At 42.2% G+C, this 15,784-nt stretch overlaps 1 protein-coding gene across 1 annotated transcript in view; it reads right to left on the reverse strand.

Annotated features, from left to right (window-relative positions):
* The window catches only part of LOC104876800 (vomeronasal type-2 receptor 116), a 20,455-nt gene extending 10,434 nt beyond the window's left edge, over window positions 1-10,021 (reverse strand). The window contains exons 1-4 of the mRNA XM_033759410.1: window positions 9,996-10,021; window positions 6,732-7,023; window positions 4,766-5,572; window positions 1,801-2,028 (exon numbers count right to left, since the gene is read on the reverse strand). Coding sequence (XP_033615301.1) covers window positions 1,801-2,028; window positions 4,766-5,572; window positions 6,732-7,023; window positions 9,996-10,021 — 1,353 coding nt within the window. The remainder of the gene's footprint in view (window positions 1-1,800; window positions 2,029-4,765; window positions 5,573-6,731; window positions 7,024-9,995) is intronic.
* Between the last annotated feature and the right edge of the window lie 5,763 nt (window positions 10,022-15,784).

Consider the following 15,784-nt stretch of genomic DNA (forward strand, 5'->3'; position numbering starts at 1 on the left):
TTGTTTGTTTTGTTTTGTTTTTAATGTCATCTGCACTCTCTTGTTTCTTCATTGTCTCCCATCTTATGTTTTTCTTTGCATTGTCTAGCAGATGCTGGATTGATTTCTCATGGTCCCTTACTATTTTTAAGAAAATTTTCTTTTCCTGGTCACCAATTGCAATCCTATTTTCTGTATCTGAATTTCTGTCCTTGCATTGGCTCATTCTGCTGTGTAAACTTTCAGTGGAATTTTTAATCTCTTGGAAATCCGTGTGCATCTGTTTTATGGATTCCGTCTGTTTCCTATGTTGGGATTCCATCATGTTTCTCAGCTCCTGTATTTTTAAAAAATCTGTGTCTACTCTATATTTATTAGTCATGTCTTGTACTATGGGCACAATCTGTGATGTTATCTGAGCAATTATTTCTGATTTCATTTTTTCCAGATTGTCTTTTGTTGCCAGTTCAGGGAGTCCAGGTGGTTGAGTATCAGATTGTTCCATCTTGTTTCCCTTTGGGGTTGCCTTAGGTGATCTGGAAGTTTGGTTTTGACACTTTTTTCTGTGTTTTCTCATTTCAACAGATGCAGCCTGCTGTGCCTTTGTTGAGGCAATGTTTTGCTTGTCCAGTGGTCTTCAAACTGTCAGCAGGCCACTGAACAGCCTTTACTCTGCTGCTCCCCAGTACACCAATCCTGGGTTTAAAATGGTGGCCTTCTATATCCTTGAGCTGACCTGTTGTCTGGGCTGGCTTCTGGCTGGGGTCTGTGCACACTTGGGATGGTATCTAGGTGTGCCTCTGGCCAGGGCCTGCCCCCATGGAGCTGCTGTCTGAGAGGACCTTTGGCTGGGGGCTGTGCACCCCAGTCCCTGGTATCAGAAGGCTTCTGGCTAGGGTCTCTGCACACTTACTGATGATATTGGGGTGGGCCTCTGGCTGTTACTTGTGCTTTTCTGGGCAGGGCTTTGGCTTGGGCCTGTGTGTCTGAGCCGCTAGTGTTGGGGTGGGGCCCTGGTTGGACCTGCCTGCAGACATGTCATGCTTAGTGATTCAGAGGATGTTACTCTAGATTATTTTACTATGCCACCATACTTGATTGGACATAATGATTTTAAGTTCAAGGGAGCAGAATGTAATGATGTTATGATTACTGAAAATAGAAAGTCCAAGAAACAGAAACAGCAGTGCCACAGAGAAATGAAGAAAGTACATTATGAATCATAGTGTGTATTCATTGGATCTCTGTAATTCATAATCAGGTGGTTTCTGCACACTTGCATACAGACAATGACTTATATAAATCTCCTCTAAAATTGCATGGGATAATTCAAGTGTGGAAAGGTGACCTGAGATCCTGTGTGTTCTTTGAGATGCTGTGTAAAACAAAAGTTGAAGACTAAATCTTAACCAAAAGGACAAAGGAAAAAGGGAATAGTGTGAATCTTATGTCTATATTTGCCATTTTATAGTCCTTCAAAGCATAGAAAAGACTCTGACAATGTATGTGAAGGGTTTCTGGATATTTGGAGAGACATGTGTGGTATTGATCTACCTACGATATCATCTTCACCTCTCTTCATTACCTTTATTCCCATTTCATTGACGGCATCATGAATGAATATACCTTGCTAAAATGTAGCTGGTTCTATAAACTTGCTCTTTCTGCCAGCATTACCTCAGATTATCCATCAGAAAATTCAAATAGTGTGAAGCCCAGCAGCAAGAGGTGAATCTAGTGCCGAAATGAAATCCTGCACTTAGTCTGATCCCAGCACTGCACTCAGATACCTGTTGTATCCCCTATGGAAAGGAGTCGTACCTCCGTGAAGCCAACAGGCCATTCTATCCTCTCTTCGTTGATGACCAAGCCTTCATCATGTGGACTCCCGGAGACGAATTCTCCTACTTTAACCAGCAGCCCAAGACCAGCTGGGAAATTCACAGTGTTCTTGATGTCGTATTGTGCCAGATGACGCCTTTCCTCATCTAAGGAAACGAGGCTTCCGGCGCTGTTTGTGAATTCGGTTTTCTTCAGGAATGGATGAAGCTAGAGGAAAGACATCAGTTTGGAAAGGAGAAAAGCACACAAGTTAGAGGTGAGGAACCAATGTGCACTAAGCAGTGCTTTTCCCTCCACCCTCCACTCAAGTCTCCTCTTTGATAGATGGTCTCCTGTGTGGGTGTTCACCACCCCATGGGTCCAAGTGAGAACTCTCTCCCCATGTGTGAGTGGGGGAGTAATGGAAACCAATCGCAGCAGTTCTGGGATGCTGCCTCCTGTGCAGCGCTTTGCAGGATCTTGCTTGCAACTCTGAGCTCTGAGTTCATTTTGGACTTGTACATGTCAGTCTTTCCCAGGGAGGAGGGCTCTGCATGAGTGAATTCATTTCAGATCTTGATCATGATGGTTCCACAAATGTATAGAGATGTTCGATCTCATGAAAATAGTCACTAAATAGGCGTATTTTGTGTTTGCGTTACACTCCAAGAAATTAAGAGAGTGTACAATATGGTTTATTTGGGGGAGCTCTATTTCCTTAGATTCTTTTGGTAAAAGTGACTGTTTTGTGATATCTCAAGGAACAATTTACGTCTTTTCCCCTCCTAAAATCTCTACAAATTCTAAATGTGATTTAAAACAGAGTTCCTAACCCTGGAATCCATGGGGGTCCATGACACTGTGTTGTGGAAAATAATAAAATTTTTCTTTTAACAGCTGTTAAGTTCTTCTTTAGTACCTTGAATAAAAGCACTCTACACACTCCTTCATTTTAGTAAGGATTTATGTTGGTAAATTCACCTAATTTCCTTAGTGTCAGGTAAAAAATGTTCAGTGAGGAATATTAAACGTTACTGTTTTTGAGACTGGAAATTAGGTGATAATGTCAAGTGCATGACACAGCTTTATGTGTCTATGTTTGTCTTTTCATTTACTGATTGCATTTAATAATCTAATTAATGTATTTGTTACTTGTACGTGACAAGGGGATTCATAAAAATATTTTCCAGTCTTTGCTCAGTAGAGGGACCACAACAGTTTCCATAGCCTTACAAGACACTGACCTTGATAAACTGATAGTTTGCATAGCCCTGTAAGAAACTTACACCAATAAATAGTACTTAAATATGTCACTGTTACATTTACACTCATTGGCATTGAAAGGTTAAGCTCTAAATAGATTTCTGTGATATGTTTACATTGGTCGTGTTCAAAAGATTGAATTTTCCGTGAAAACACAAGAACAGGTTTTTTGGCAAAGATGCTTTTGGTACCAAACTAATTTAAAGGGCATAAGGTTTCATGCATGTAATTGTGATAATTGTTATTATCAATGTTCTGGTGTGCTAGATGTATTCATGCTTTCTGATGGTGCAGCTTTTCTAATATATTGTTTATGATAATAACCTCCTTTTGGGTCAGATATTTTCCGGGGTGTGCTTATTTTTCAACAGAAAATGAAAAGATGCTGTAGCCACCGTCCCAAAATGTATGATCATGTACCAAGAGGATGGGTTCTTTGCAAGCAGCACGACGTGACACCCTGCGGAAAGCCACACAAAGGCTGTGCCTGGGGGACTTTCCTGGCCTGCTGTGGACCTGGTGCCTATAAAGATCACCAGACCTGAGCAGCTGCCTTTTTCAGACAGAAAGGGAGATACAGAGCACTGTAATATTGAGAATTCGCAAAGCAGGCTGTAAAGAGTTAGCCCCACGCTTGCCTTGTGTATAGAAGTGAGTCTGGCTGAAGCCAACGTGCCAAGGTCAGAGTAACTCGCATCCTAACTCCATTCCCAGCACTAGAACCTCCTGACCAGAAGGACAATGTTCTAATTGCAACCATGTATTTTGTCTATTCTGTTCCTAATTCCAGAATGCTTTGTCTTGTCCTTTAGGAGACTTGTTCACATTAATTTCCATAGAAACTTCACCTCGCTTGCCTTTACCCCATTGATTGCCATAACAACCAGAGCCTGGGGCCGGCCAGCACTTTGTTGGTTGCACCAGTCTGGTCACCCTGGTGCCCTGCTTTGCCCTCCTAGTTCTGTCTCTTAGGGGCCTCTGTCATATACTGGGCAGGTGGGTACTGGCGCCTGACCGCGGGGTCTCTGGTAGTTCAATGCTTGTACTATAAATTCAGATGAGCCAGGGATAAAACCTGCCCCAATTAGATTTGACACTGAGGGTCATGTCATATGCTTACGTACATCTCGGGGGGCTCATACTTAAAAGTGGGACCACAGACTTCACTCCTGCAATTTTGCGAGATGTGAAAAGTATGCTATATACAATGAATTCATCTCGATGAGTAATTTTAAAATATCGTGAAGAATGCTTTCCTATTTGTCATCAAAGATTCACATGGAGGGCTTTGGCCACAATATATACAGTACTCTGGGTGAGATAGCTGCTGTTAGATAAAATCCTCATGTCTGTATTTTCTGGATACTAATATATTGGAAGAAAAATATACACCTGCCCATTTGTTGATCTAGTTATAGCTCGTCATGAGTTCTGTTTAGATGTTTTGCCACATTTGATTCTGTTTGGAATTTTTGGAGATAATGTCTCATTAACTGGCTTGGACTCCCAGGCCCAGCAGCAGTGACCTCCCCACGCAGGTGAATATTCCAGGTGTACCTGTATCAGGTACAAAAGAAGCCCCATCCCATTTGGTTAACTCTGCTGCTCTAGACTTGAAAATATGGTCATCGTTCATCCCGTTAAAATACCTGTGGACACCATGAGGCCGTCAGCACAGTCCCTGCTTCAGAAGTGGGTTTACCTGCCAGGGAAGGGGCCTGTGTTGCTGTGCGCATTCTGGAGAGCACATTTCGGTTTCCTCCAAGAGCCTTTGATGGAGCGCGTGGGCCACTGCATGCACCGCATTGTAGATGAAATAGCTGGAGTCAGAAACGGTCATCAGGTCAATGTTTCCTGGCAGAAACTGTAAGGAGGTGTTTGGGGAGCAAACGCCGATTTTCCCACAAAATGACCCAGGAGGAGAGCACTCCAAAAAGCTGAGCCATAATTTACTGAAGTAAAAGTCTTCAGGGTATCGGGAAGGGTTGGATGTTGCAAGGAATTGTCTGAGACCAGGGACCTCCGCGTTGTGAGGAGAAAGCGAGAAGCCTCCATGGAAGGAGTGCAGCATGTGGTTCATCTCGTACACGACGATGTCCCACTTGGCGGTCATGATCCACACCTTCCCTGTGGTTAAATAGAACTCTGCTGCGATGTCCACGGTGATGAGGCTCCCGACCTCCCCATACAGGATGTGCACGTTTGCAGATGAAACTCTGATCCTGGCCATGAAGTTGATGTCACTAGGTCCATACATTATCTTAGTGGCAGGGAGCTTTTCTGTGAAGGCCGCACAGATACCTTTCTTTAGCATCTCTGCCTTCAGGTCCCTCAGGAACAGCTCACCTTTCATGTCCTCAGATATAAAGATGGCCACCCATGTCCAGCCAAAATGCAGCAGTAACGACATCATTGCCTGGACCAGGGTGCTGTCCTTGGGCGCCATCTGATAGAGCGATGGATATTGGTGTTTGTCACTGAGGCTGGAATCAAAAGGTCCGTATGTGACCTGGATAAACAAAGAAAAATATTGTAACTCTTGAGTTTAGTGGGATATGTATTTGTTTCTCTTGCCGAGGGCCTGACAGAGTTCTCTCTATGGTATGGCTAGGGAGATCACTACTGAGTAAAGGGTCGGAATGGTGTAGAGATTACCCAGTCCTTTCATTGTGAACAGACAGAGTGCTGGGATTTCTTGCTCCACAGCATTTGGAAAGGGCATGTAGATGTGATGTTCCATGAAAGAATTGTTAGATTTACCAGGGCTTTTTATTCCTGGCAGGTGGCTCAAGAAGAAGTAAACTTTGGTGAAGTATCACCAAGGGAGTGGTGTCTGCCTCACCCTCTCCCTGCTGCCCTGGGCTGTAGAGTCACCAGCCAGCAACTACTACTGGCTGTAATCTCTGAGAAAGAAACAGATATTTACTGTGTTATTCTCTGAAGGTTTTCAAGTTATAGCTGCAGTTACCTAGATGGCATTGAGGAACACATTCACCCACCAGGGGGACCTCTCCAAAGGCAGTGTTTCTAGAATGTTCCTAAAGTACCTACTCTGTCCATCCATTACGCCTCGTAACTAATCTGTATGTTGTAAGATTCTTCGTGAAGGAACGTATTAGAGATACCTGGAAGGAGGAATTCTGTGGTAGTCCTCTCAGGATGTCTGTGTGGGTGAATTTAAGGCAGGTTTGTGCAAACTGGGTGAATCCAAATAGAGTTATAAGAGCTTCAGCTGCTCTTTCGATCTCTAAACTTTAAGCCCTCAGTGTTGTCTGAAATAATTCAGATGTCCCAGTGTTCCTAAGCCCATTGTGGAGAGTCACCGGCCTCTGGAGGCTACTGAGACTGTCACGTTCTGGTATGGGCAGATTGTGCCATGGAGATATGCCGTGACACACAGCCGTGAGCTGCTGGAAGTCAGTGGTAAAGGAAGTTGGGAAGTCAGTACACGGGCACAAGACATAAATAGGGATTGAAGCTCACAGTGAGCTCTTCTCCCTCTGTTTCTTTGTAATCTCAATTATCTGTGAAGACAGGGAGCTCCCTATAAACTTAGGCCTCTAAAGGGTTCCTATTCCTAGTCTCCACATTTCCCTTTGACCAAAGTGAGGGAATGCCATCAGTGGCATTCAAATAAAAGTTCTTTCCAACATTCATGGCCCACTTGCCTGTGGGAACTTGTAGAGTTCCAAAAGTGTTCCAGTCTCAGCTGAAAATGCTGCCGTGGTTCCTGCAATGATGGCAGCAGATTTGCTGTGTGTCTCGCAGTTGTAGTTGGGGAAGAGCCTCCCTGTTCCCGACAGCCAAATCAGAGTGCTCCACAAGGTGAAGTGGTCACTGGTGATGCTGTTGAATACATGGAAACCCAAGGTGACATTGGGCAGCAGGTGGGAGTCCTTGTTGATCTCCTCCAGAGCAAAGTAGAAAGCCAGTACGTACTGATAGTTCTTCCACAACCACCTATTAAAGCAGAAATCATATCTGTTCTACAAATGGTATCCAGAACATTGTAGAACGTAGTTTATTTCCTATTGTGTGCAAACAGCAGTACCTGGATTCCCTATATAGACAAAGATGCTAAGAGGCTATAAGCAGATTATTGTAGTATGATACATGCTACACTCTAGATTAAACTCGAATACATTGCAAAACATGAAATTATCCCGAGGGAAAATATCACGAATGAAATGGATCCATTATTGGAGATGTTTCAAGTAAGCAAATCTATAGTTGTGCTAAGTAGATTCCTGCCTTCCAGGATAGAAGGAGGAATGGGGAGAAACTAAAGATGATTACGTGGTATTGAAAGCGTGCTGGCTTTCCTGCCATTGTTTAGCATTAAATATTATCAGGTTTGTCAGTGAGGATATATTTTGAAGCAAGATTATTATTTTGCTCATCTATATCAGGGAGAATGTGCAGAACGTATTGAAAAATATTGGACATTGAAGTATCATAGTCATAGAAAATATATTATCTCTAACAGGTCCAACATTAGTTCAGTGAATGTTGGCATAGTCATGTAAAGTGAGAGTAGACGTGGTAAAAAAAAAACCTGAAAAATGTTCGTTATTCTTATGAAATTATGATTGTGTTATATTCCTGGTGACTAGACCGTTTACAGTCTAAAGCTGAGAGTCCGCGCACTTACTGGGACTTCCACAAATGTAGGAATAGATATTTTAATTGTTTTATAAGCATGCTAAATGGGACCGGGTATTCTGCAAAGAAGGAGATTTTCCGGAAGCTTCTCTGGTGATAGCTTTTCTCAGTCACCCCCTGATCTCACGAACTTGTCCCACAGGTTCTCAGTAGGTCCACAGAGGGCCTGGGATTAGAGATCCTGTCCCGTTCCATTATTAATTTCCACCTCCGTAACTGCCACAGTTGGGAATAATCAGTAGATGTCACCTAACCAGAGACTTCACATCCATGAAATAATGTCCAGAAGAATGGTAAAGGTAAAGAGATAAAAGGGAGAGAAACTCAAAATTAAACCATCAAAAGGAAGGGTAATTAATAGAGAGGAAGGTGTCAGAAAACCAAAGACAGAGAGACAGACCAGTAAAATTCTGCTCCAGTATTGGCAGCCCAACATCTTGTGTTTTTGCTGCAATGACGAGCATTAAAATGATGTCAGCAGAAACTTCTAAGGAGAGAGCCACCCATGGAATCAAACTATGTACTGCCCAACTCTCTTAGGATATGGGTGTATTGATAGGTTCAGCATTCTTTTAGTACACTCAGATTTTGCACCAGAGAAACATGGTGATCTGCCATTGAACCCTTATTTAAATCAGTCTGGAAACTCAGTTATTACAAGCAGATGCCGTACTGTCAATTAAGACTTGAATGAACGAATTCTCCTTTCCTTCCTGGAAAAGTTAACAATGAGGTTCTTGCAGTAGGGCATTAACCCCTTTCAAAGGATGGTTTCTCTTCTCATGAACTTCAAGGTCAGGGGAATGAATGTCTCATGTCTACTAAGATTGAAATCTAGATCCTTTGTGGGACATGGCCTGATTTGGCTGATGCATCTCAGGTAAGGTTGGCCTCATGCTGAGGCATATTTCATCAATGTCCTTGTCCAAAGTGGCCACCGAGAGTGAGCTACTTGATTTTAACGTTACTGTGAGGCCAGCGCTAATATTCTAGGGGGTCTATGGCTGCCACTTCGTAGATAGTGGAGAAGCAGGTCCTGAGGTAGCAACAGTTTCATTCATTTGAAGGATCCCCTGCTTGGCAAAGAGCATGCATTTGATGGACTGGACACAGAGACAAGGAATTCTATCATCTGTCTCTTATGCAGAGGAGAGCAAAGAACATGTGAAAAGATGTGAAAGCATCAAGAAGCAAAAGAACCTCAGATATCATTAGTGTGCCTCTCTGCTCGGTCTTTACATTTTTTAAAAGATAGTTCTCAAGATATATGAACCACAGGCTTGCACATACACAAGCACATCCAATCACACGTAGTTGTAACCATATTTAATACACTCACACACACAACCAGGAACTTACCTGTCGGCTCCCACACTAGTTTTAGGCTGGAATAAAAAAAATAGACGGGATATCTCTGGATCCTGGTGCATGTAGAACAGGGGGAAAAACCCACCGAACACAAAGTCTCCGTCTTTGTGGACACTTGCACCTAGGTATCTTAAACACTGTGAAACATCCCACTGGGAGGTGTGTAGAGGTTTCAGGAGTAGGAAGAGGAAAATCAGGAAGAACATGGTAGGCTCTGCCCAAATGAAGACCAAGCTCTTTTTGTAGTCTGACATGAGGAAAGGGAGCTGGGTCGTGTCTGAGGACTCAGCCCTCTGTCGTGAGAACCAATCTCTGTGTATGTCACAGAGAAGTCCCACAATCATCATTCGCCTTCCCAAAATGGGGAGCATGCAGAACTGGCTTCTACACAGGAGCACAGCTAGCTGCCCAGTGATGTATCAGTAACGCAGCCATGGTGCAGACGTGTCTCCCATGGTGACATTATGGATAGAGCACTGCTTTCTCCCTCTTTTCAATGCTTTGTGTCTCCTCAGCTATGCGCTCTGGGGATCTCCCTGCCCTGGGGCTCTGCACCTGTCTCCCCAAACTTGGTGGAAAACATGTTTGGGGCTCCTTCTCTTGACTATTTGCTCATTTTCCCCCAAGGAATTGGAGACATCAGGGAAACAGTCTGTTTGTCAGAGCCTGTTGTGAGGAACTTGGCATATTTCCAGAGTTGGTTTTGAAATCAAGACACATCTGCTGGAAAAATCCCATATGATGTCTTGAGGAGAAAGTGCGCGACTGAGGTTCAGCATTGACAACCAGGTGTGCAGCCCCCAGAGTACATTTCACGTGGTTTAGTATCAGTCTCATGTCTGTGGTGCACTCCTGGAATGAATCCTGGACTTCATGATTTACAATGCAATAAGATTCATTACGGAGAAGACCAGCAGCCCTCGCACATCGCAGAATTTCAGTTGTTTTTGCTGAGCCCGCTCTGTACTCTGCCCACTTTGAATCCTCACATTTCTCATATTCTCTCTCTCTCTCTCTCTCTCTCTCTCTCTCTCTCTCTCTCTTTCTCTTCATTCCTACGTTTCTTTCTTTTCCTTTCTTTCTTTCCTTTCTTTCTTTTCCTTTCTTTCTTTCTCTTTCTTTCCTTCTGTCTGTCTGTCTGCCTTTTCTAGACCTGGGAATCAAACTCAGGACCTTGCACTTTCTGGGCAGGCGCATTACTGCTGAGCTATATTCCAAGCCCTACATGGTTTCTTGCTTCACCACGAAAAGGAACTTTACTCCTGAGCCAACACTTACATCCTGAATCCTTTCCCTTGTGTTCTACCATACTTCACAGAAAACTTCTGAGTTTTTTGCTCATGTATTTACGCATGGTTTGTTGTTGAGAAGTACAAATTGAATATGTTCATGCACCTGAGCTAGGTATATTGTCACTAGTATATGCTGTAGGATTCTTCTATCAAACTAGGCATCTCACCCATCATTGTGGTAAAAAGATACAAAATGCAGTGTTGAACTGTCACCTACATTGAGTATGACCTGCATCAGAAGTGCTAAAATGATTGCTTCTGTCTGACTGCAGTTTTATGTCCTTTGCCCCAAATCTTTCTAAATGACTCCATTTTCTGGTTTACTCCGTGTTTCTGAGTTTGACTTTTTAACCCTTGAGATGAGGGAGATCTACAGTGTTTTTCTCTCAGTGTCTGGCTTATTTCAGGGAGCATATACTTTAGATTGATTGATGTTTTTTAAAATGACAGAATTTCGTTTTTGAAAAAGCATAGTAGCATCTTACGGTGACTATGTACAACAATTTCCTTTTGCATTCACCTGTGAATGGTTGGTCAGGTTGTTTCCATAATTTGGCTCCTTGAATAATGCTACAAAGAAATGAACATAGTCCTTGTTATTTTGTGCATATATACTCAGTTGTGGAATTGGTCAATTATATGATAGTTCTATTTTTAATTTTGGGAGCAGCCTCTGGACTGTTTCTTTTTTTTTTGTTTTGTTTTGAGACAGGGTTTCACTATGTAGTCGAGACTGACCTGGAATTCACTGTGTAGCCCAGGCTGGTCTTGAACTCACAGCGATCCTCCTGACTCAGCCTCCCAAGTGCTGGGATGACAGGCGTGCACCACCATGCCCAGATTTTTTTTTTTTTTTGCAGCATGTTAATAGTCTGCTGCTTGCTACTTGATAATACCTTACCATTCCACAAGTGTTCCCTTGTTTCCACATTTTAAGTAACATTTGCTACATTTTAATATTTTCATAACTGTATGTTTTTAGAACAACAAAAGTTTGGGATAGTATATTGCTACATATGTATAATGTCATTTTGTTATTTTCTCCCCCATTTCCTCCTTCTCTCTTCCTTTTCCCTCTCTCCCAAATACGCCTTCCCATCAGAAGAAGGTCGTCATGTATTTTTCTGTTGCCTTTCCTTGGCATTTGTACTGATTTTTACTTGTTCTGAGGTTTATTACTTGAGACAAGCATGCCATTTTTAACTTTCTGAGACTGGCCTGTTTGATTTAAGTACATCGTTTTCAGTTCCAGCCATGTTCTTTCTAATGAAATGATTTTTCTTATTATTGTCATTTTGTGTTTATAGCACTAATATTTTGACCCTCTAGGCATTTCCTTAGCTTTCCTATTGTCATTTGTGCCACTATGAATTTGGAAATACATATATCATCAGAACACCAGCTGGGCATGGTGGCCCACACCGGTCATCCCAGCGCTCGGGAGGCTGAGGCAGGAGGATCGCTGTGAGTTCAAGACCAGCCTGGGCTCCGTAGTGAGTTCCGGGTCAGTCTCAACTACATAGTGAGACCCTGTCTCAAAAATCAAAACAAAACAATACATTATTTCAATGTTTTCACCAAGATAAGAGTGGTATAGCTAGATCACAGTTTTAGTTTTCAGAGAATCTGCCGGGTGCTTTTCGTAGTTTGGCTTCACATCAGGACTCCCAGTGTTAAACAATGAGAGGAGCCTGACCATGCCAGGGGGCTGTCGTCAGGTGGGGAAGAGACCCCAGAGGGCAACAAGCTAAACAGCTCAGGCCCTAACCTTGTTCCCAGGGGCCAGGGTCAGCCTGAGTTTCCATGGATTTGAAAGTCACCGAACTGGCGCCCCACCTAATGCTGGTGATTGCTCAGCATGGATCTGGGCTCGGTGCTTCCCCTGTGTGCCGCTGAGAGCAGAGCCAAGCCTCGAATTCCACACTGCCCACAATGCTGGAGCCCAGTAGCTAACGGCACCCTTCAATCCCCAGAGAAAGTGTTTTTCTTGTCAACACAGTTCACAGGGTTTTCTGGGGCTACAGTTTTGCTTCCCCCCTTCTCCTTTTTTCTCCTCTTCCTCTTCCTCTTCTTCTTTTCTTCCCCTTCCTGTCTCCTTCCCTAGTTTCCCAAGGTTTGGTAAATCCTCCTTTGTTCTTCCTCCTTGCTTCTAATCTCTTCTTTTATTTTTCCATTATTCCACTCGGCCTTTTTCCATTTTCTCCCCTTAATTACTGTTCTTTTTTCTCTGTGTATCATTTTTGTTTGTTTCTCCTTTTGAAGGAGTGGTTTGAGACAGGGTCTCACTGTGTAGCTGAGACTGACCTGGAACTCACTATGCAACCCAGGCTGGTCTTGACCTCACAGCGATCCTCCTGCCTCAGCCTCCCAAGCGCTGGGACGACAGGCGTGCGCCACCACACCCGGCTCTCCTTTTTTTTCTTCTATTTTTTATCTCTCGCTGCTATTTGTCTTGGCCCTACGTCATTCCACAGACACCCTCCTACCCCTCATAAGACCCCCTGTACCACTCTGTCTTCCCCTTCTCATATCACAGATTTTAATGTTTCGAGGTTTTCACGTTGGATCCCCCACTCCCAAACCCTCAATTTTAAATAGTGTAACCACAGAGCTGTGTTGATTTCTCTTTTAATGTTATTGGTACGTTTATGTATACAATGTAATGACATTCATCATTGGAGATCTGTGCCTTTATGTAACCTATCTTGGTTCTTAGTTTTCCCCCGTTCCCCTGCCCTCCCTCCAACCCCTCCACACCTCCCTATTTACAAAGACTTTGTTTCCATGTTTGAATTTTCTCTTATATTTCCATTCCCTTCTTTCCTGTCCCCTACCCCTCTCGCCTTCCCTTCCTCTTTGGTGCTTTGCATCCTATCTCACATTATCTATTATAACTTTTAGTCCTTATTTGCACTTACAGTTTCTCACACCAGGAAATCATTTGGTATTTACACATGTACGTCATATTTATTTCACTGAAGAGTATCACCTCAGTGGGCTTCCACTTAGCTATAAATCTCTCTAATTTCTCATTCTTTATGGATGAGCAATATTCCATTAAAAAGTCCACATTTTCTTTATCCAGTCTCCAGTTGATGGGCAATTGGTCTGCTTGCTAGTTTTAGCTGTTAGAAACTATGCTTCTATAAATATGGGTGCACATATCACAGTGTGATATGATGCTTTCAATTCTTTTGGGAAGATGCCCAGCAAGGCAATAGCTAGGCCAAATGGGACCTATAATTCTAGTTCTTTGAGGCATCTCCATACTGATTTCCACAGTGGTGCACCAGTCTACACTCCCACCAGTAGTGGAGCAGGGTTCTTTTTCCCCACAGCCCTGCCAGCATTTGTTAGTGGTTGATTTCATGATAGCAGCCATTCTTTGTGGGGTGAGGTGGAATCTCAGTGTTGGTTTCATTTGCACCTCTCAAATGACCAGTGACGTTGAACATTTTTTCATATATTTATTTGCTATTTCTACTTCTGTGCCTGAGAAATGTCTGTTTATTTCAGATGCCCGGTTTTGGATTAGGTCTTTAAATTTGGGAGGTGTGTTTTTTTTCAGTTCTTTATATATTCTAGAAGGTAGATCTTTGTCTGAAAAACAGCTGGTGAAAATTTTCCCCACATTGTGTGTTGTCTCTTCACTCTATTGGTGGTTTCTCTTCATGTACAGAAGCTTTTTAATGAGAAGAAATCCCACTTGTTGATTGTTTTGCTGCTTCGTGTGCAACTGATATTTTGTTCATAAAATTTTTCATATGCCAATGTCTTCAAGACATTATCTATTCCATCTGGTTTAGTGTTCCCGTTTTAACATTTAGATTTTTAATACATTTCTATTTTAGTTTAATGCATAGTGAGAGATATAGGTCTAGTTTTAATCTTTGGCAAGGTGAAACCCAGTTTTTCCAGCACCATTTATTAAAGAGGCCATCTTTCCTCTAGTTTGGGTCCTTTGTTGAATGAAGATGAGTTGGCTGAGTGTGTCTGGAATCATTTCTGCATAATCTAATCTGTTCCACTGGGTCTCAGGTCTGTTGCTTTGCCAGTATCATGCTGTTTTTATCACAGCAGCATTATAGTATAGTTTCAAGATGAGGATTGTGATAACCCTTACCTTGACTTTGTTCCCTAGAATTGCTTTTGCTATTCTAGGTCTCTTCTGGCTCCCAGTGAATTTTGGGGGTGTTATCTCAAGTGTGTGGAGCATGCTGTTGGAATTTCATTTGGGATTGCATTGAACCTACATAGCAGTTTGGGAAGTCTGGCCACTTTCACTATATTGGTTCCTCCTACCCAGGAGCAAGGGATGTGCTTCCATTTTCTGATATCCTCTTTGATCTCTTTTTTTCAGAGTGCTACAGTTTTCAGAGTAGAGGTCTTTGATTTCTTTGGGTATGATGATTCCTATGCATTTCAATATTTCAGATGCTATTGTGAAAGGAATTGTTTGTCCTATTTCTTTCAGTGCATCTGTTGTCCGTGTACGGAAAAGCTATTGGTTTTTTTTCTTTTTATTGAGTTTATTGGTACAATCTAGGTATACAATACAGTTACATTCATCATTGGGATTCTGTACCTTTACATAATAGGTCTTGATTCTCATTTTTTCCCCTTGTCCCTGCCCTCCCTTCACCCCCTCCTCCCCTCCCCATTTACAAACACTTTATTTCCATTTTTCAGTTGCTCATAGTTTTTTCCTCTCCCTTATTACCTTTCCCCCACCCTTCCCACTTTCCCTACACCTTTAGCCCTTTACTTCCTATTTCACATTATTAATTATCTCATTAGGATCCTGTGTACTATTATAGTTTTTCACACCAAAGAAACTATTTGGTATTTCAGTTAAAGAAATCTCTGTATGAACATTAAAAATAGGGAATCCTAACATAAAACTAAAAAGGAAAATAAAAGAGAAAAGGCAGTGATGTAAGATTAAAATAATCCTTAATTCTGGAGATGAAAATGGTCCCTGAACATATTTAAATTGCTTCTCACTCTTGTAGACTTATCTTATTCTTTTTTCATTATTTAGAGAATACTTTATTAGTTTCTGTAATCAAACCCATGTAGATATGACCTTTCATATTTAGTACAGTGCGTTACCCCTGTACAAATGGGAAAAAAATAAAAATAAAAAAATTAACATTTCTAGGCCAATATGGCTGTCCATTCCTGTACAAAGCCAACTCAACACAGTAAATTGGGATGACTTTTTGCAAAATTGGCAGCACCGTTAAAGTTTCCCAAAATTCAATTTATATATATATATATATATGTGTGTGTGTGTGTGTGTGTGTGTGTGTGTGTGTGTAAAGACTAATAATAGTATGTTATGCATCGATAGCAGCAACAGCTTTTCCAGGTTCTGCAGTCATCTGAACAAAATTATA

The sequence above is a fragment of the Fukomys damarensis genome, unplaced genomic scaffold, assembly GCF_012274545.1.
Source record: "Fukomys damarensis isolate Sample0158 unplaced genomic scaffold, DMR_v1.0_HiC HiC_scaffold_37, whole genome shotgun sequence".
NCBI lineage: Eukaryota > Metazoa > Chordata > Mammalia > Rodentia > Bathyergidae > Fukomys > Fukomys damarensis.